We start from the raw sequence: 20,653 nt of genomic DNA, 5'->3' as shown, positions 1-20,653 counted from the left end.
TTTGCTTTCAATACCAGTTCTCTTGCATTTGAATGGAGAAAGCAATCTTTAAAATATTACATGGTCCCATAATCCACAACTTCTGAAGCAAATCAATGACACTTATTAGATTTATCAATCATGTATCATGGTTTTTAAGAATTATCTTAAATTTGTATGTTCCATGGAAGCTGTACAAACAGACATTCCAAAAGTTGAGGCTTGCAAAAAAAAAAGTTTACTGACAGTCCTGAATAACTTTCATACTGCCACTTGAAACCATGGACAAAATCCATTTGCAGACTTCATGGTGGCACAGTGGTTAGCACTGCTGCCTGACAGTGCCAGGGACCTGGGTTTGATTCCCGGCTTGAGTCACTCTGTGCAGAATTTGCGCATTCTCCCTGTGTCTGCATGAGTTTCCATCGGGTGCTCCAGTTTCCTCTCATAGACTGAAAGACAAGATTAGGTGCGTTGGCTATGCTAAATTCCCCCTCAGTGTATCCAAACAGGCACCAAAGTGTAATGACGAGGGGTTTTTCAGAGTAAGCTCATTGCAGTCTTAATGTAAGCCTACTTGTGACACTAGTAAATAAACTATAATGTTGAACAAGTGAGTTACAATAAGGACTTTAGTGTATAATGGAGAGCTTTTTATTCAGCGTGCTCAACAGAAGAGAAACCCATCTTCTGTGGAATTGAATGCTTTCACACCTTGCACACGGATGATGGGAGGTTTCCACTACCATGATGGATACTGGATAAAGTGATCTTCATTATCCAGAGCTGGAAACTACTGGCTGGGACAAGAGGTGGAAATTGGCATTGAAATCGCAGGCGAGTGACTTGAAACTGCAGAGATTCAGGATTTGGGAATGGCCATAAAGACTGAAATGGGACCATGAAGGAAGAGATGAACAGAAACGGGCACAACAGGTGAGGACAAAAGGAAGGAAAGCTTCCAGCAATGCTTAATCCTGGAATGTTTGGCTCATCTTGTTTACTGTACATATAATCCTGTTGAACTTGTTTTGCTATATGCTTCATACTTCTAAAGATAATTTAAGTAGGATTCAATAGTGTAATGTCCCAGAAACACTTCAGCAGCTCAATGCAAAATACTTATGTCCAGTTCATCAAGCATTGCCATTTGGATTATTCTCCGAGTTTTCTCTCTCTGCTAACAACACAGGCAGTTTACATGAGCAGAGTCTTTTTAAATTCATTCAAGGGATATGAACTTCATTGGCTTGGCCAGCATTTATTGCCCATTCCTAATTGCCCTTGAATGAGTGAGCTGCCTTTTTGAAGTGCTGCACTCTATGTTTAAGTATATCCGCAGTGTCATTAAGACCATAAGACATAGGAGCAGAATAAGTCTACTCGGCCCATCGAGTCTGCTCCACCAGTCAATTGTGGTTGATATTTTTCTCACCCCTATCCTTTTGCCTTTTTCCCATAACCCCTGATCCCCTTATTAATCAAGAACCTTTCTATCCCTGTCTTAAAGACACTCAGTGATCTGGCCTCCACAGCCTTCTGCACCAGAGTTCTACAGCTTCACCACTCGCTGGCTGAAGAAATTCCTCCTCTTCTCTGTTTTAAAGTATTGTCCCTTTAACCTGAAGTTATGCCCTCTGGTTCTAGTTTTTCCAACCAGCGGAAACATCCTCTCCACGTCCACTATAAGATCCCCCCTCATCCTTCTAAATTCCAATGAGTACAGACCCAGGGTCCTCAACCGTTCCTAATATGACCAGCTGTTCATTCCAGGGATCATTCTTGTGAACCTCCTCTGGATCCTTTCCAAGGCCAGCACATCCTTCTTAGATATGGAGTCCAAAACTGCTCACAATACTCCAAATGGGGTATGACCAGAGCCTTATACAGCCTCAGAAGCACACCCCTGCTGTTATATTCTAGCCATCTTGACGTGAATGCTAACATTGCATTTGCCTTCCTAACCGCCAACTGAATCTACGTGTTAACCTTAAGAGGAGGAGGTTCCAGGAATTTGACCCAGTAACAGTGAAGGAACAGCAATATAACACAAGATAGTGAGTGGCATAGAGGGGAACTTCTGGGTGATTTTCTTACGTAACTGCTGCCCTTCACCTTCTGCGTGATAGTCATTGTAAGTTTGGAAGGTCTTCAGCCATTTCATCATCAAGTTAGAATGGGGGTGTTTACTGATGATTGCATTTTTCTGCACTATTCAAGACTTCTTGGATACTGAAGCAGTCCCCATATTCACCAAGATCTGGACAATATGCCAGCTTGGACCAAGTGGCAAGTAACATTTGCAACAGGCAATGGCCACTTTCAACAAAAGAGAATTTCACCAGCTACCCTTGACATTCAGTGGCATTATCATTGCTGAATCCACCATCGTCAACATCCTGAGAGTTACCACTGACCTTAAACTGAACTGGACTAGCCATATAAACAGTGGCTACGAGAGCAGGTCGGAGGCTGCAAATTCTGCAGCAATTAACTCTCCACCTGACTTCTCAAAGCCTATCCACCATCTACACTGTTGGACTTGGGTAAGCACAGTAAGAAGTCTCACAACACCAGGTTAAAGTCCAACAGGTTTATTTGGCAGCACAAGCTTTCGGAGCACTGCTTCTTCATCAGGTGAGTAAGGACTTGTGTTCACAAACAGGGCATATATAGACACAAACTCACATTACAAGATAATGTTTGGAATGCAAGTCTTTACAGGTAATCAAGTCTTAAAGATACAGACAATGTGAGTAAAGAGAGGGCCATGCACAAGTTAGAGGTGTGTATTGTCTCCAGCCAGGACAGTCAGTGAGACATGGCAAGCCCCACGTGTAACTCCCCATGACTTGCCTGAGCTTGCAGAGTCTCACTGATTGACCTGGCTGGAGGCAACGCACACCTCTTTGACTTGTGCATGGCCTTCTCTCTGCTCAGATTGTCTGTAATTTTTAAGACTTGATTACCTGTAAAGACTCTCATTCATAAGAACTTAAGAAATAGGAGCAGGAGTAGGCCATCTAGCCCTTAGAGCCTGGCCCGCCATTCAATAAGATCATGGCTGATCTGTTGTGGCTCAGTTCCACATTCCCGCCCTCTCCCCATAACCCTTAATCCCCTCTCATCAAAAACCCATCAACCCGCGTCTTAAAAATATTTAGCAAGGTAGCCTCCACCACTTCAACGGGCAGAGAATTCCAGAGATTCACCACCCTTTGAGTGAAGAAGTTCCTCCTCAACTCCGTTCTAAACCGCCCCCCCCCCCTTTATCTTGAGGCTGTGCCCCCTAGTCCTACTGTCCTTTCTGAGCGGGAAGAGTTTCTCCACCTCTATCCTATCCATCCATTCTTCATCTTATATGTCTCAATGAGATCTCCCCTCATTCTTCTAAACTCTAAAGAGTACAAGCCTAGTTTATTCAGCCTCTCCTCATAGCTCAACCCCTTCAACTCCAGCATCAGCCTAATAAACCTCCTCTGCACTCCCTCCAAGGCCAAAATATCCTTGCGTAAGTACGGCGCCCAAAACTGTACACAGTACTCCAGGTGCGGCCTCACCAATGTCCTATACAGCCGCAGCAAGACCTCCCTACTTTTATATTCAATCCCCCTCGCTATGAAGGCCAGCATCCCATTAGCCTTCCTGACCACCTGCTGCACCTGCAGGCTGGGTTTTTGCGACTCATGCACAAGGACCCCGAGGTCCCTCTGCACCGTCGCCTGCTGCAGTTTTTCGCCACATAAGTAATAATCCTTCCTACCATTATTCCTACCAAAGTGGACCACCTCGCACTTGCCAACATTAAATTCCATTTGCCAGTTCCTGGCCCATTCGCCCAGCCTATCTAGATCCTTCTGCAGACTCTCCACACCCTCCGCACAATTTGCTGTTCCACCAATCTTGGTGTCATCAGCAAATTTCGACACCATACAGTCGATTCCCTCCTCCAGATCATCTATATAAATGGTAAATAGCTGAGGCCCCAGCACCGACCCCTGGGGCACTCCACTAGTCACCATCCGCCAATCCGAATAACACCCATTGACCCCCACACTCTGCCTCCTATTTGACAACCAATCCTCTATCCACGCTAACACCCTACCCCCAACTCCATGTCCCCTGACCTTCTGCAATAACCTCTTGTGAGGTACCTTGTCGAACGCCTTCTGAAAATCAAGAAAGACCACATCCACCGGCTCTCCTCTATACACCGCCCTAGGCACATCCTCGTAGAACTCCAGTAAATTTGTCAGACACGACTTCCCCTTAACGAAACCGTGCTGCGTCTGCTGTATCAAGCAATTCCCCTCAAGATGCCTCGGTCCAAACATTATCTTGTAAATTGAGTTTGTGAACACAAGTCCTCACTCACCTCATGAAGGAACAGCGCTCCAAAAGTTTGTGCTACTAAATAAACCTGTTGGACTTTAATCTGGTGTTGAGACACCTTTTACTGCCACCCTCTATAAGGCAAGAGTGTGATGAAGTATTCACCACTTATCTGTGTGAGTGCAGTTTGAATAACACTCTGCTTGACATCATCCTGCTTCAATATTCACTCTCTTCACTATCATTGCATCGTGTAAATGGTGTGTGCTATCTACAAGATGCAACTATGACAGGGTCAAAATCTGGCAACTTCCGCCCTAATAACACTGTCTGAGTTCCTGCAATACATCGACTGCTGTGGTTCAGGAAGGCAACTGACCATGACCTCTGTAAGGGCCGTTGAGGATTGGCAATAAACGCTTGTTAAGCCTGCATTGCACAAATTAATAACAAAAAAGAAATGCTTTTCTGGTGTGCAAGTGGCAACATTGTGTTTGCCGTTAAAAGGAAAATAATGGATCACAAGACCATTATCCAAGCCCTGCCTCCCTCTGCTCTGACCACATGGATTGTTACTGTGGAAAATGGAATTGTTATCAGTCGAGTAGAATGTTGAGTGGCGCTTTGCCATGCAGTTATCTCTTGTGTCTGACAAAGAAATTCCTCATGACTTATTAATGATGAAAATATTTAATTCCTGAGGCAATGATATTTCTCTTTCAGCACGAAACCAAAATGCAAACTGAATACCATTTGAATGAATTCCAAAAATAAGTTCTACTCTATGTACGTTAAAATCTGGTTTTAACTTCAGAGGAACAGCCTTTAATCTGCTAAAATATAAAGCAGGTGATTTTGTATACGTGTTGGTGTGAAGCTTGCGAAAGTTTTCATCTTTATGTTGAGAATCCTACATACATTTGCTCAATACTGTATAATTGTGTGATTATTGACATCTTCAAGCAAACAAGTGTAATTGATAAAACAAGCATTATGGAATGCACTTAAGTTTGAGTAGTTTGTATAGAAACATGCAGGCCAATGATCGGCTATGGATGTTGAATGTTACTTAGATGTGAATGGCACTCAGCAATGTCAGTGGAGGGCAGATGCAAGATTAAGTGCAAAAATCCAAAAGTTTGTGTCTGGGATGTCCTACTCGTCAGCATCTTGCTTTGTGGCTCACCATAGAAAAGTACATTGAACGGTCTGAAATTGCTGTACGTGCATGGTAGATGTGAATTAAACTCACCACAAAGTTTGTTCTTAATCATTTCAGTTTAATTATGCTTGCAGTAATGTGAGAAGTGTTAATTGCACAAGTTTATTTGACACCTGAAAATTAACTCTTAGAAATGTGGCGTCTTCATTCCTTCAGGTTTTATTAATTACTTTTAAAAAGATAAACTATTTTTTAGACTTTTAACTTTTTTCTCATTCATTCCAATATTTCCATACTTCATTCACCATGGGTTTGCCCAACCTGTTTTACTTTTCCTTAGCCCTGTTGCGATAGCCAGCCGAAAGGAACCCTGTAATCAGGAGTTAAACTTTATACTCAAAATAAGATGTTTTGTAAAGAGCAGCCAGTTGATTTATTTTACATGTCAATGAGTGAAACATTTATGATGAATTTTGACCTTCATAAATTTCCTGATAACCAACATATAGAGTTATCCCTGTTTTTTATTTAAAAACTTTGACTGCTCGTGGATTCTCACCCTCTCTGGCTGTCATCAATTCCTTTCAGCTGTTGGTCAGCTTTTTCCCAGCTAGCTAAAATTTCAAAGACTCGGCTTCTGAACCTTCCCCATCTCTGGGAATTAACCTGTCACGCTGCCGATTAAAGCAGCTCCCATTGTCCTGATTGAGAGCTTCCACGGCAGCACCTTTCTATTGAGCTCATGTGAATGAACAGATTCCAACTGCAGAGTTCTTTGGAATGCGCTCACAAAAGTTACTGACTTAAATTTCTTGTATGTTAGAAATGGCCTGAATAGATGCTCTCAACTAATTTTTATTTTCACCAAAATATATTCTGCAGTATCTTATTTGAGCACAATATGCTGAAAGGTTTCTCCTTCTGCATGCTTTTATCCCCTGTAATCATTTTGCTCTGTTTTCTCTGTGCTTTGCTGTATATGTAGACATTGGAAAACATGCCAGGAAAATTGTTATTTTTAAACTACTTTATTGCCCATGACGTTGCTCAGGGTAGTCTGGGAGTGCAGCTGTGATGTTTAATGTTGTCTCAAGTCAGTGACGAGGAAGTAGGGCTCAGAATTTTAAGCTTAACATTGTTGTACCTTTTAGAAAATAGGGGATTGCTTATTGAATAATACTAGGAATGTACAGAGTTGTGATGGCAACTATTTTAAAATTCCTCTTGATTGGATTTACGATTGGTAAGCTCTAGTAGAAAACAATATTTTGTATAGTCATAAAATCAGTATGTATCATGGGAGTTTTGAAAGATAGCAAAATTCATAGGCAACAACACATTACAAGTATCTATTTGTAGACTGCATTTTTGTCTAATTAGACTCTGCAGAAGTTGGCAGCCATTTTCTCTGTTCTAGGAGTTTTAATCTGTCAGACAGGCACAGTAAGTGAAACTGAGTGATCTACAAATGCAACTAGCATGGAATTAAACTGATACACAATGGGAGTTGGCTGCTTGGTTGCGTACCTTTATGAAACTACAGAACAGGCAGAACTGAAGCCCCAGATCCCCAAGAAGGACATGCCATAAGTTAGTGCGAGAAAGGACAGTTGTGCAGCCTTGTATGTTTTCCCCTTTTTTTTTCCAGAGAGAAGAGCAAGTTCAACTAAGTGAACTTGCAGGGTAGTTGGTTTGATGGACAAACCTGTTGGCGATCCTGTGAAAATGTTATAGATAGTGCCCTCTGTTTCCTAGAAGTCTGAATCAATCAGAGAAAAAGAAAACCTTGTTTGGAAGGCAGGGCTGGAGCTCCAGGTCAAAGAGACAGTACATAGCATGGGGCTGGAAGCTCAAAACATATTTTAGATCTTGCAATTCGAAATTCCCTCGAGGAAGAAAGCTGACTAATTTATTGGGATGTTCAACGGAGTTGATTTCCATTTAGAATTAAGCTATAGTTGTAAAGAATCCAGAATGATGAAAAGAAAAGCTAACTTTCATGAAAACAGAAATGCTGGAAACGCTCAGCAGGGTTGGCAGCATTTGTAGAGAGAAAATTCAGGTCTGTGACCTGCTGATGTATTTCCAGCATTAATTTAGTATTTCCAGTATCTGCAGTATTTTGCTTTTGTATCAAGTTTCACAATGTCAATTCTGAACCATGGTGGCTTGAGTTTTCTGCCCACATTGCAATCAGTTGGTTTCTCAACACATAACATTCTACTTTTGTACACATTTTCCAAAAAACATTTAGTTGGTATTGACTTGAGAAAAGAGTGCTTTATAAAATATATTTAGCACTGTTGTATTCCTTTTGTTCTAAAGTTTAACTCTGTTTAACTTTGAACTTAAGTGAATTGGTGTTGATTGGTGCTACAGTATCAATGTGGATGCTTTATAACTGACAAAATTAATTTGTGAATTTAGCATTACAGAGGATAGGTCAGAGCGTTCTTGGCCATTTGTGATCCTAAAGGCACACTTGTTATATTGAAAAATGTCAGCTGTTTAAAAAGATTGCATTTTGAATCCCGGCTGTTGAGGATTAGGCTATGGCTAAATTGTCATCTGAGTGTCATGAAAAGCAACTGGCTTTATGAACATATTAATGTACTTGAATAAGGCTGCTGGTATTATTTAGGTTTTGTTTCTCAACCTTGTGACATAATTAATCTGATCTTTAATAAAATTATATTTTACTTTTGCCTTCACCCAAGATGATGGGAAGCAGCTAAGCGTGATGTCATTTAAAATGAGAAAAATGCAGCAAGAACATTGAAGTCAATGTTTCTGAGGTTCTCAGCTGTTTAAATACTTCACATTACCATAGCTTAGTCTGAATTAATAGACTACTCAAGCTGCAACACTGGGTTGTGTTTTAACAGCCAAAATCCTTAAAATTAGTGATAAACCTTCAGGGCACTGCAGAAACAATGAATGAAATTGTTTTGTAGCAACTTGTGAAATATCCTGGAAGTAATATTAAAAAAAAATGAAGAATTAAAAAATACCATGGTGGGTGGTGATGGGTTGCACAATTTAAAACAACTTGGTTTCGTCTAAATAGTTATTGATGTTCAAATTCACCAGTTCCATGGGTAAATTCTTCTATGTCCTTTCAGTGAAACATTACAACATTCTGTGACAATTATCCTAAAAATAAATCTCTTTCATCACAGCATAGGATTTTGCGCACTTTATTGTTTTGAATTCTTGCAGCTTTTATTTGGAATGTTCTTGCTAATGCCTTATCCACTTGAATAAATTGATGTGAACTATAGAAAGACCTTCCAGGCCACAACTGATACCTCCTGTGCTTGTTGGATTAGCTTTGAAAGCTGGCAATGTCTAGAAAATTTCAGAGCACTTCTGATTAGTACCACAGTAAAAGATGTATCTGGTTTTGAGTTTGTTTTCTCTTAGAAAACTTAGTGTATCTGGACCATTTACATTTGTGGGATTTCATTTAAATTCTTTGTTTCTGCTGCACTAATGATTCTTTTCATTAAACCACAAGATTTAGTGCCTCGGTCTTGTACTTTGGAGCTAGAAATAATTTGGGTGTGTTTGGAAGTACAGGCAAATCCCATTTTATGCAGGAGCATTTTACCAGAAATGCCGGTTTTACAGATGGAAATGATTTGGGTTGTAAACTGACAATTGGTACTGGTTGCTCCCTTCAACCAAGTGAAATCAATTAAACAAACACTTCTGTGTTCAATAGGTTGTGGAGGAAAGCAGAAAGAGCGGATTTTTAAGAAGCACCCTCGTGTTTAACAGGAGTGAATCTCTGAAAGATTTTTCTGAGTATGGGCAGATCTCAGAGTTGAGTGATTAAAGACACAGTGGGAACAAGTTGGCCAATTATTAACATGGGGCTGGGAAATTAACAATATCCATCTCTTCCCCTAAACAATAAACCAAAAAAGTACTTGTAACTGAAAAGGAGGAGGTTGGATCTCAGAACAAGACCAAGACTTAATATTATGGATGGTAAGAGCTGGGCCTTCCATAGATGCTGATGCCTCCCCAGTCCTGGGAATAGCTTTCCCTGCCTGCCCACCAGGAGTCATGCTGCTGAGAGCTGTAGCCACTGCAGCCTTGCCCATGTATGTAGCCACAACCACCTGACTTTTTCTTGGCCTAGTCCATCCAGATTTGCTGTTTGTCGAGGGATTTTTCCCTTCATTGCCTCCAGTGCGCCCCTGCCATACTCTTGTTTTTGAAACGCCAAGCGCCACTGCCACAGCTCTTTGCAATTCAGTTCTCAGTGAGAATGCTATTCTTAGGGCCAGGGAAGCAGAAGCTACAGAGGACGTAGCTCCTACAACCAGTGATATTGAGTCTTGGCCTTGAGAACCAACCTCCTTCCTTTCAGTTACAGGTACTTTCTTTCTTGTTTTGGGGAGTGATGGAAATTTGTTAATTCCCTAGCCTCCTCTTTCTTCCCCAGCTAAATTATAATAGGCTAATTTGACCCCATCCATGTATCAGAGTGACAGACTGGTAGCTGCTGATCCATCCAGGGTGAATAATACCGGCTTTAAGGAAAATCTTTTTTGACAGAACTAACTCGGCACTGTCCCATTCTATAAAAATCACGCAGGTTTCTGTAAGGAAAGCAATTCTAGCTACAGAAAACAAGTACACTGTAAACTGGTAAAGTAATATTGTGAGTAAATGCCACAATTTCTCATTGTTTTCCCAATTCAAAATTGTTTTTTATTGGAAATGTAAACTAGATCTTTGCTTTGATGCTTACATGAAGCCATACAAATAAAGATAAAAATAACTTTCCTTATATACTTGGTAAAAACTGAAATTGGAACTACAAAGTTAATTGTGATTTTTCATGCTGAAAGTAAATGAAGAATCTTGGTATCTTAGTAAGTTACTTAAAGTGAAACTTCAATGAGAAAGCTCTACTTAGTTTAACTGTAACTTTGATTCCAACAATAGTTGATTTCGTATTGTCACTAGTCAGTTTATATCAACACTGCAATGAAGTTACTATGAAAATGCCCTAGTTGCCACGCTCCAGCGCCTGTTCGGGTACACTGAGGAAGAATTTAGCGTGGCCAATACATCTAACCAGCAAGTCTTTCGGACTGTGGGAGGAAACCGGAGCACTCGAGGAAAACATGCAAACTCCGCACAGACAGTGACTCAAGCTGGGAATTGAACCCAGGTACCTGATGCTGAGGCAGCAGTGCTAGCCACTATGCTGCCACTACAATAGAATTCGCCTCCAATAATTAAAACTGTTTGAAATAAGGTATGTTAATAATAGTTTACCAATTTAAAATCTTTTTATTAAGCAGAAGAGGGAAAAGATAGTGACCACAGTGGTAAAAGGTGCAAAAAGGCTGAAATAGACATGTTAGATGTTGGCATCTGAAAGAAATAATAAATAGTTGGACGAAACTGTTATCAGACATGTTCCAACATTTGCTGTTTTTGTTCAATTTCCAGCATTTGTGTGTTTTAGTGAAAGCAATTCCTTGTCCAAGATGTACATGTAAGCCAGTTGCAATCAGCACCAATGTGTACATCTTTTTTAAAAAAAAATCCAGCAGCATTGAAAATTTATTTCAAAGTTGTAGTTAAACCAATGACTAAGATTCCTAAATTTTAAATTTACTTCAAATATGAAAAATCACATTTAATTTTGAAAGTTTGGCAATGAATTCCAAATTTGATGTCCCAACTTCAGTAATAAAAATGTACAAGAGCAACATCTTTCTGATCTATCGTTATTTACACTACGTTATGGAAGCTTCGTAGCAAAGGTCTTGTTTATATTTCCAATGCAAACCAATTTTGAATAGGGCGAGGTGGGGGGGGGGGGGGGGTGGTGGTGGGAGCATTGACATTTTTTATGATATTACTTGAATAGAGCTTTTAAAACATTTTAATAAAAAGTGCTGTGCAGTTTTGTAACCCAAATAATGAATTGGAACATAGTTGCAGAATGTGTAACAAGTTCAGGTTGGAAAATAATGCTCTCTTTTTCTCGACACTTTCTTCCTCATCCTTCCATTTCATCATCTTAATCCCCTGTATTCATCCATTTTTGTCAACTTGAATACCAGTGCTTATTCAAGTTTAGTCAGCAGAATTGTGACATGCTGTAACAGACCCATAAACAACAAAAATTCTGTTTGGATTCCATTGGAAAAACAGGAAGCTGATCTCATTGAAGTATTTTGTTGGCGACAATCAATTCAGATGTGAACTGTTATTGTTTTTAAATAAAAGTCTGCTCCAGGCTGGATATGTAAATATGTCACTTTGAGTATCATGCTGGAACTGAAATGCATTCATCAAAACCATGCTATTTATCATTCATACTGTTAAAATAAAAGATGGATGTATCTGCAGATGCGCTAACTCTGCTTTCTGTGCAAAGCAGCACAGTCAATTTGCCAAACTGTATTACAATTGGTTGTACTCCAAGACATTTTTTTTTGTTGATAACTGGAGTCAAATCGTACTATTGGGTTTTTCATATCAATGACCTTTATATAGATGCATCACCTTTGATGTTATGGTCAGCTACTGTAAAGCCATTCTGGTGCAGCTTATGTGCATAATTGCTACAATGTTTTTTAATACATGCTAAAACATTAAGTCTTGCGTTTCAGCTGTTGGTAGATAATCATCTATTAGAGAGCCCTGCCCACAACAGACTCCATCCAATGTTCCACCCCCTTGACACTGCCTGAAGACTAGTGGGTAGTACCAAGGTGCCCCCTGGGCAATGGCACTTTGACCCTTGGGCAGTGCTGGGGACACAAACTGGCACTGCCAGGATGGCCATACCCAGGGGGCACCAGCCCCCGCTGTCCAACGTCTGGGGGTTTCCCGATTGCTCCCTTCACTCCAGCGGGGTCTCCCTGTAGTTCCCCGAAAGTGGCGAGCTACTCTAAACCCCGCCGGTTTAGAGTAAAAAGATGGTTTTAAACTGTCCGTTTTGATGTTACTGTGAGTTAATGATGTGACCTTGCGTAGAAATTCCAGTTCTTGAAACTCGAGTGTCAGTGAGCAGAACCAAAATAGCTAGATAGACAAAACTGCCAAAGTATTCTAGGTACAATATATCTGTGTCAAATTACCAACCATGTTTCTTCGAAGGGTGTGAATGGGCAATGAATCTCTGAAGGCAGACGACCTCAGCAAAAAAAAATGCTTGGTCATCTCTAATCTAGCAACCAAAAAATGGACTTCTGAATAAGTCAAAAGAAAAATTGTACTGAACTTCATATCTTAATAAAAGCAAAACCAAAGTTCTGAAGAAGAATAAGACCAGAATATTTTCCAGAATTTTCTGTTTGCATTTCTAAACCTTAATTGATTATCTAAAAAGATATGCAACCCACCTGAGTCGGTCTATTCTGGAGATCTTTGGAAGTTGTGGAGTTGCTTTTTTTTAGGGCGGCATAGTGGTTAACATTGCTGTCTCACGGAGCCAGGGATTTGGGTTCAATTCCTGGCTTGGATGACTGTGCAAACTCCACACAGACATTCTCCCCGTGTCCATGTGGATTTCCGCTAATAAATCCATTTTAAAGCATAATGTTTTAAAAATGTTGAAATGCAGCATGAATTCTATCATGCCACAGGGCAATGTTACTGAACATGGTAGTTGCATTAAAAAAAATGATTTAGCCCTATAATAGAAATCATTTATGGAAAACCATATCAAGAATTTACAATAAAATATAGGTTAAATTTCTTGCCCTGGTGTTAAAAAGAAGTTGCTCCTTTTTTGTGACCTTAACCATCCAGTGGGCAAAGTTCTATGGGTGGTATGTGTACATTTTATCACATGGGCTTTGAGAATTTCTGTAAGCTGCAGCAGATTTGCAGGGATCTTATTTGTTGAAACTAGACAAAGGGACACTGTAAATTGGTTAAAAAAAAACCCTGGGGTGGAACATTGCACAGTGGTTAGTACTGCTGTCCTCACAGCACCAGGAACCCTGGTTCGACTCCTGGCTTGGATCACAGTCTGTGCAGAGTCTGCATGATCTCCTTGTCTGCTTGAGTTTCCTCCAGGTGCTCTGTTTTCCTCCCACAGTTCGAAAGACGTGCTGGTTAAGCGTATTGGTCATGCTAATTTTTCCCTCAGTGTACCCGAACAGGTGCCGGAGTCTGGTGACTCGGGAATTTTTGCAGTAACCTCGTTGCAGTGTTAATGTAAGCCTACTTGTGATGCTAATAAACTTTAAAGGCGACTGGAGTTGGGTATTTGCCTAAAAAGAGTTTTTGAATCTTGTTAATAAAGTTTTGTTCACTGGAAGTGCCAGATTTGATTTGATTTGAAAACAGGAAAATGAGTTTTTGTGGACCTACGTGCACATCAATTAATCAAATAAAGATTAATGGTCTCCTATTTTATTATTGTTAGATTATAATGGAAGGAAAAACTTGCCATAGAATTTAATACATGTCTTGTTTCCTTAAATGCAGTTGGATAGCTTGTATTTTCTCCCAGCAGAAATGTCTATTTCAAGGCACCAGAACAAACTGAATTTGAAAGTGTTACTAATTGCCAAAAAGAGTAATTTAAGTTTGCAAGCAGTGTACAGTACATCCTGAGGGAGATAAGTCTGAGTATATATATTTTTTTTGCCCCTTGGCTTGCATGTTCTGTGCTTGGCATAAAAGTCAGCCTCTGTCTTTGGAAGAAGGTTTTTGAAACTTTAAGGTCAACTTGGCCACAATCAGTGGTGCCATTCTATTCCATTTCTGCATGGACCATTCATGTGATTGGTACTGAAAAATTATGGGTCATTCACTGAAATTTCTGAAGTAGGCCTTTCCCTTTGTTCAGCATTATTTGCAGGACTGAAGGAGAGTATGTTCACTCTGCTACTCTTTCCACAGATGCTGGGAACATTCTTTCTGAATCGACCCTTTCTAGCCCTGTTACAATTTTATAACTTTGAGATTTCCTCACTCTTCTAAACTCCAGTGAATATAATCCTAATCGACTTTGTCTCATCTCATATGACAGACCTGACATCCTAGGAATCAGCCTGGTAAACCTTTACTGTGATCCCTTGAAAGCAAGGATGACCTTCCTCAGATCAGAACACCAAAACTGCACACGCTACTCCAGGTGTGGCCTCACCAATGCCCTATACATTTGCAGCAAAATCTCCCTATCCTCAAATCCTCTTTCAGGGTAAAAGGCATTCCTGATGGAAAACTTCATGCGGCACAATAAATTGAAGAACATAAATTCTGGTCATGGTTTTACCATTGTAATACTTTTGAATTCCAATTTTATTATTAGCAGTTTGTAAGCTTTTGGAATAAAATGTTTTGCTGACAAAAAGATTACCCGTTCCCTCTTGTAAATTGTCCCTTCCCTAATCTGGTGAAGGAAATGGATAGGAGTATTAAAACTTGGACATTATAAATTTGTTTAACAAATACCTGCACTAACAGGTATGATGTGTATCAATTTTTTTGCTACTCCGAATTAATTAAGTATACTACGTATGAAAGTGATTTTCATTTATAGAGTGAGCAAAATCTGTACCCATTAAAAATGAACACCTCTGGGTTACTATGCCTACAAATAACATTTACCTTCTATTGTCCACTGGAGATGGGGTGGGATGTGGAAAACATGACACCAAGAAACTGATGACTTTGTTAGGTTATTTAGAGTTGTTGGTGCACAGAAGTTAAATGATACTGAATCACCATGGTATTTGAAAAGAAAATTAGTCTCGATCCATAAGTGTCTGGAGTATAATTCTTGTGAAACTTTGAGATGTCAGTCAGGTTTGAAACTTGGTAGAGCTACCAGATGTGATGATAGATGATGCAAATTTCAGTTTGGATTTCTGTCAGAATGAAAACAGACTTTGGGAAAATCTTTGTAATCAATGAGTCCGTAAGCTTCAAGAAACTGATGGTAATCATGTGTAATTAAGTAGGAATTGTTTGCAGAACTCTTGATCAGCTAGCAATTACATTTCTTCTGGTTTCCCAATAACTATTGATGCTTTGACCAGGAAGGCTAATGGGATGCTGGCCTTCATAGCGAGGAGGATTGAATATAAAAGTAGGGAGGTCTTGCTGTGGCTGTATAGGGCATTGGTGAGGCCGCAGCTGGAGTACTGTGTGCAGTTTTGGGCGCCGTACTTATGCAAGGATACTTTGGCCTTGGAGGGAGTGCAGAGGAGATTTACTAGGCTGATACCGGAGTTGAAGGGGTTGAGCTATGAGGAGAGGCTGAATAAACTAGGCTTGTACTCGTTAGAGTTTAGAAGAATGAGGGGAGATCTCATTGAGACGTATAAGATGATGAATGGGATGGATAGGATAGAGGTGGAGAAACTCTTCCCGCTCAGAAAGGACAGTAGGACTAGGGGGCACAGCCTCAAGATAAAGGGGGGGGCGGTTTAGAACGGAGTTGAGGAGGAACTTCTTCACTCAAAGGGTGGTGAATCTCTGGAATTCTCTGCCCGTTGAAGTGGTGGAGGCTGCCGCGCTAAATATTTTTAAGACGCGGGTTGATGGGTTTTTGATAAGGGAGGGGATTAAGGGTTATGGGGAGAGGGCGGGAATGTGGAACTGAGCCACGACAGATCAGCCATGATCTTATTGAATGGTGGGGCAGGCTCGAAGGGCTAGATGGCCTACTCCTGCTCCTACTTTCTTAGGTTTGTGACAGATACATAAGAACATATTTCTCAAATCAATTAAGTTGTCCTGATTCTTTCATCATGCATTTTCCACTCTTTGGAATAAATGGTGGGGTTTTTCTCCTCACCATGTGCATTGCACCGTAAATGTGCCGCATGTTTCTGGTATGTCCAAATGATATTGGCATAAAAATGTCGATATTGCATTTGGGACCTCATTAATGTCCTACCCAATGACTCATCTTGTTAACCAGTGAAAGAAAATCAACATAATGAGTTTTGTGAAGCAAATCAAATTCAAGATAGAAAAAGACATTGAGAGAAAGAGATAAAATTAAAGAAAATATGTGTGCAGCTTGGGTGGATTGGCTATGGTAAATTGCCCATTGTGTCCAAAAATGCTGTACGTTAGATGTATTGACTATGGTAAACGTGTGGGGTTACGGGGATAGGGCGAGGGAGAGTGCCTCGGTAAGCTACTCTGTCAGAGTCATTGCAGACTCGATGGGTCTAATGGCCTCTTGCACTATAGGGATTCTGTAAAATCTATGATTCTATAAGCAGAAGAATAGGACAATGGTACCCAATTGTGTATGGGAATTGTTGAACTGAGTTAATGAATGAATGTGTCAGAATCGATGAACCAGCATTCCGGTCCATTGTGATCTGGAGCACCTGATTGATACATCATTGTAATGCTTTCACAGGAACGTTGACATTGTCATATCATTGAAGATCAATGTCTTTGTCTCAAGCTGGTGTATGCAGCATACAACGATAATGGGATTGATGACCAATAGAAGCAAAAAATCTTAATTTGTGGACCCAGAAAGACCCAAGGAAATCACTGATGAAAGAGACCTTTGGGAATTGTTGTGCTAAAGTTACATTTTTCCTCCCAGACATCCGACAATTATAACATCATACCTCAGATTACATCTTTGAATTCCCAAATGCAAGTTAACAGAAGAACATAAATAAAAATTGATTTCACTTCACCAGCTATTCATCAAGATTCTGACAGTGACCCAAGCCCAACATTGAACCAAGCCCAACATTGAACCCAGTTCTCTGCACTGTTTGGCAGCAGTGTTAACCACTGTGCCACTATGCCACGAGTCAAGAACGTTTGTACATTTATGGCACAGAGGCGCCAATTGGCTTGTTGTGTCTGCACTGGCAGAAAAACAAGCCATACAGCCTGATCCCACTCAATAGCATTTTGTCTGTAGCCCTGCAAGTTATGGCACTCGAGGTGCATATCCTATACTACTTAAATTAATTGAAGGTTTCAGCCTCTACTCCCTTTCATGCAGTGAGTTCCCTAAAACCCTCTGGGTCATAAAAGCAAAACTTTTAGCCCAGGGCAAGCGTCTCATCCCAGGAATCAGTCTAGTGAATTTTCAATACTTTTCCTTCTGAGCCTTCATTCTTTTTCCTTAATTTCCTCCTCCTCCTCCTCCTCTCCCCCCCCCCCCCCCCCCCCCGCCCCAAAAACACAGTTACGTGGTATGGTGCTAAATTTGCAACCAGGAAGTGACCATCAGACACAAGATGGCATGAGTGGTACAAAGTGTTACTGAGAGAAATGTGGTAATGACTTCACTGACTACAACTTTGGATTTTACTCACTTGCATTTAAGAGACCATGTGATTTTAATTGTGGTCAAGTTATAGAATTTGTGATGACAAACGTACTACGTAATATTTATGGAAGATTGTTAATAAAAATAATACTTTATTCCTTTTTGGTTTAGGTTATCAAATATTGGCAGGAAGTGTAACAACTAACAATCCAAACCCTGTGGTAAATGAGTTTAATGGTAAGTAGAATGATTCTTTTGTTTCTGCTTGCTGTCCCCACAAGTTATTGATTCCCACTACTCGATTTGCATTTGTGTTATATTCCTTACATCACTCTCTAATACACTTTCTAGTTCTTGTTCCTTTGTAGGTCTGTAAGCAATATGATTTGGAATGAAATATTGCGACGACTTTTTTAAGAAAAAGGGCAGAATTTTATGTGATGTGTGTAGCTAGAGTGAAGTTGGGAGATTCCTGATCCAGTTTTTGGGGGTGTTTTCAAACGTGATTTTATGCACTTAATTATTGCAGAATGGTGTGGACTGTTTCTAGCTGCTGCACGCAGTGGGCTGGGCTTAATTTGCCAGCCAACCTGTAGGGGGAGAAACTGCGCACGTGCAGACTGCTGATACTCCACATGCTTAATAGAAAGTGCAGGTATCTAACAGAGAGAACTGTTGGTCGCTGCTACTGCAAGCAGCCTCAACCAGCTAACCCCCAATCATGGTTAATTGTGAGTCCCACAATGTGAGGGCATCCAGAAAATTCCCTCCCCCATCTGATTATAACTACAGAGAGGCCGACCTCGCCAGAAATCTGGCTGTCATAAAACCAAGAGCCCAAGAAATTGGACGCAATCCTAATTTCTGGACTCTTGCACGATTTTATCGCTCACTCTGTCCATCAATGGGTAAAATTCCACCCAAAGTCTTTTACATAATCAATTATAAAGCCTGGTGTTATAATTTGAGATATGGATACCTGGGTATCTCATCTGTTACACTTGCCCTTGCATATTGAGGATTTTAAATTATTTGTGTGGTAAGTTGCTGAAAATACAAGGTAGTAATGTCTGTGAGATAAACAGGAACAGGTGAATTTGAGTTTAAATTGGATACAGAAAAAAATAAAGGAAGGTGAAAAACTGAGTTGACAGATGAGGCAATAAGAAAGTGGAACAAATGTTAAAATTTATTTTTGATATCCTTTATACCCAACAACTTTTTAAAACGTGAAGGAATGACACCCTACTCTTGTAATAGTTAATTTTCAGTACCAGAGATGTTGACTGGCAGTAATGAACACTCCATGTCAATAAGAGTACTTGTATTTGAAATGCTAAACCTTTAAGCTTAGTATCCACAGTTAAACTACAACAACTTAATGCTATGTGATGTGTTTCAATGGTGAAGTGGACAGCTGTTTGCCATTTCCACATAATTGAGCTAGCAACCTTTGGATGCGTTTGACCACATCAGCCTTGTGTCTAAAGTCGCTCCATGATTTACTCTTGGATAACAAAAAGTGCATTTTAAGAACATAAGAACATAACATAAGAAATAGGAGCAGGAGTAGGCCATCTAGCCCTTCGAGCCTGCCCCGCCATTCAATAAGATCATGGCTGATCTGTTGTGGCTCAGTTCCACTTTCCCGCCCTCTCCCCATAACCCTTAATCCCCTCTCTTATCAAGAACCCATCAACCCGCTTCTTAAAAATATTCAGCGAGGCAGCCTCCACCACTTCAACGGGCAGAGAATTCCAGAGATTCACCACCCTTTGAGTGAAGAAGTTCCTCCTCAACTCCGTTCTAAACCGCCTCCCCTTTATCTTGAGGCTGTGCCCCCTAGTCCTACTGTCTTTTTTGAGCGGGAAGAGTCTCTCCACCTCTATCCTATCCATCCCGTTCATCATCTTATACGTCTCAATGAGATCTCCCCTCATTCTTCTAAACTCTAACGAGTACAAGCCTAGTTTATTCAGCCTCTCCTCATAGCTCAATCCCCTCAACTCTGGTATCAGCCTAGTAAACCTCCTCTGCACTCCCTCCAGGGCCAAAATATCCTTGCGCAGGTGCGGCGCCCAAAACTGCACACAGTACTCCAGCTGCGGCCTCACCGATGCCCTATACAGCTGCAGCAAGACCTCCCTACTTTTATATTCAATCCCCCTCGCTATGAAGGCCAGCATCCCATTCGCCTTCCTGACCACCTGCTGCACCTGCAAGCTGGGTTTTTGCGACTCATGCACAAGGACCCCGAGGTCCCTCTGCACCGTCGCCTGCTGCAGTTTTTCGCCACGTAAGTAATAGTCCTTCCTACCATTCTTCCTACCAAAGTGGACCACCTCGCACTTGCCAACATTAAATTCCATTTGCCATTTCCTGGCCCATTCGCCCAGCCTATCTAGATCCTTCTGCAGACTCTCCACACCCTCCGCACAATTTGCCTTTCCCCCAATCTTGGTGTCATCAGCAAATTTCGACACCCTGCACTCGGTTCCCTCCTCCAGATCATCTATATAAATGGTAAATAGCTGGGGCCCCAGCACCGACCCCTGGGGCACCCCACTAGTCACCAATCGCCAATCCGAATAGCACCCATTGACCCCCACTCTCTGCCTCCTATTTGACAACCAATCCTCTATCCACGCTAACACCCTACCCCCAACTCCATGTCCCCTGACCTTCTGCAATAACCTCTTGTGAGGTACCTTGTCAAACGCCTTCTGAAAATCCAGAAAGACCACATCCACCGGCTCTCCTCTATCCACTGCCCTAGACACATCCTCATAGAACTCCAGTAAATTTGTCAGACACGACTTCCCTTTAATGAAACCGTGTTGCGTCCGCCCTATCAAGCAATTCCCTTCAAGATGCCTCGCAATTTCCTCCTTAATGACGGATTCTAACATTTTACCTACCACAGACGTTAA

The 20,653-nt window shown here is 40.9% G+C and overlaps 1 protein-coding gene across 1 annotated transcript in view; it reads left to right on the top strand.

The window, feature by feature from the left end:
• Positions 1 to 20,653, top strand: part of jam3b (junctional adhesion molecule 3b) — a 55,540-nt gene that overhangs the window by 17,638 nt on the left and 17,249 nt on the right. Inside the window, exon 2 of the mRNA XM_080214594.1 lies at positions 17,895 to 17,960. Within this exon, the coding sequence (XP_080070720.1) occupies positions 17,895 to 17,960 (66 nt within the window). The remainder of the gene's footprint in view (positions 1 to 17,894; positions 17,961 to 20,653) is intronic.

Source organism: Carcharhinus amblyrhynchos, chromosome 29, assembly GCF_965287045.1.
Source record: "Carcharhinus amblyrhynchos chromosome 29, sCarAmb.v2.hapA, whole genome shotgun sequence".
NCBI classification, from domain to species: domain Eukaryota; kingdom Metazoa; phylum Chordata; class Chondrichthyes; order Carcharhiniformes; family Carcharhinidae; genus Carcharhinus; species Carcharhinus amblyrhynchos.
Note: the sequence above shows the minus strand (reverse complement) of the source record. Positions and strands in the feature narration are given on the sequence as shown.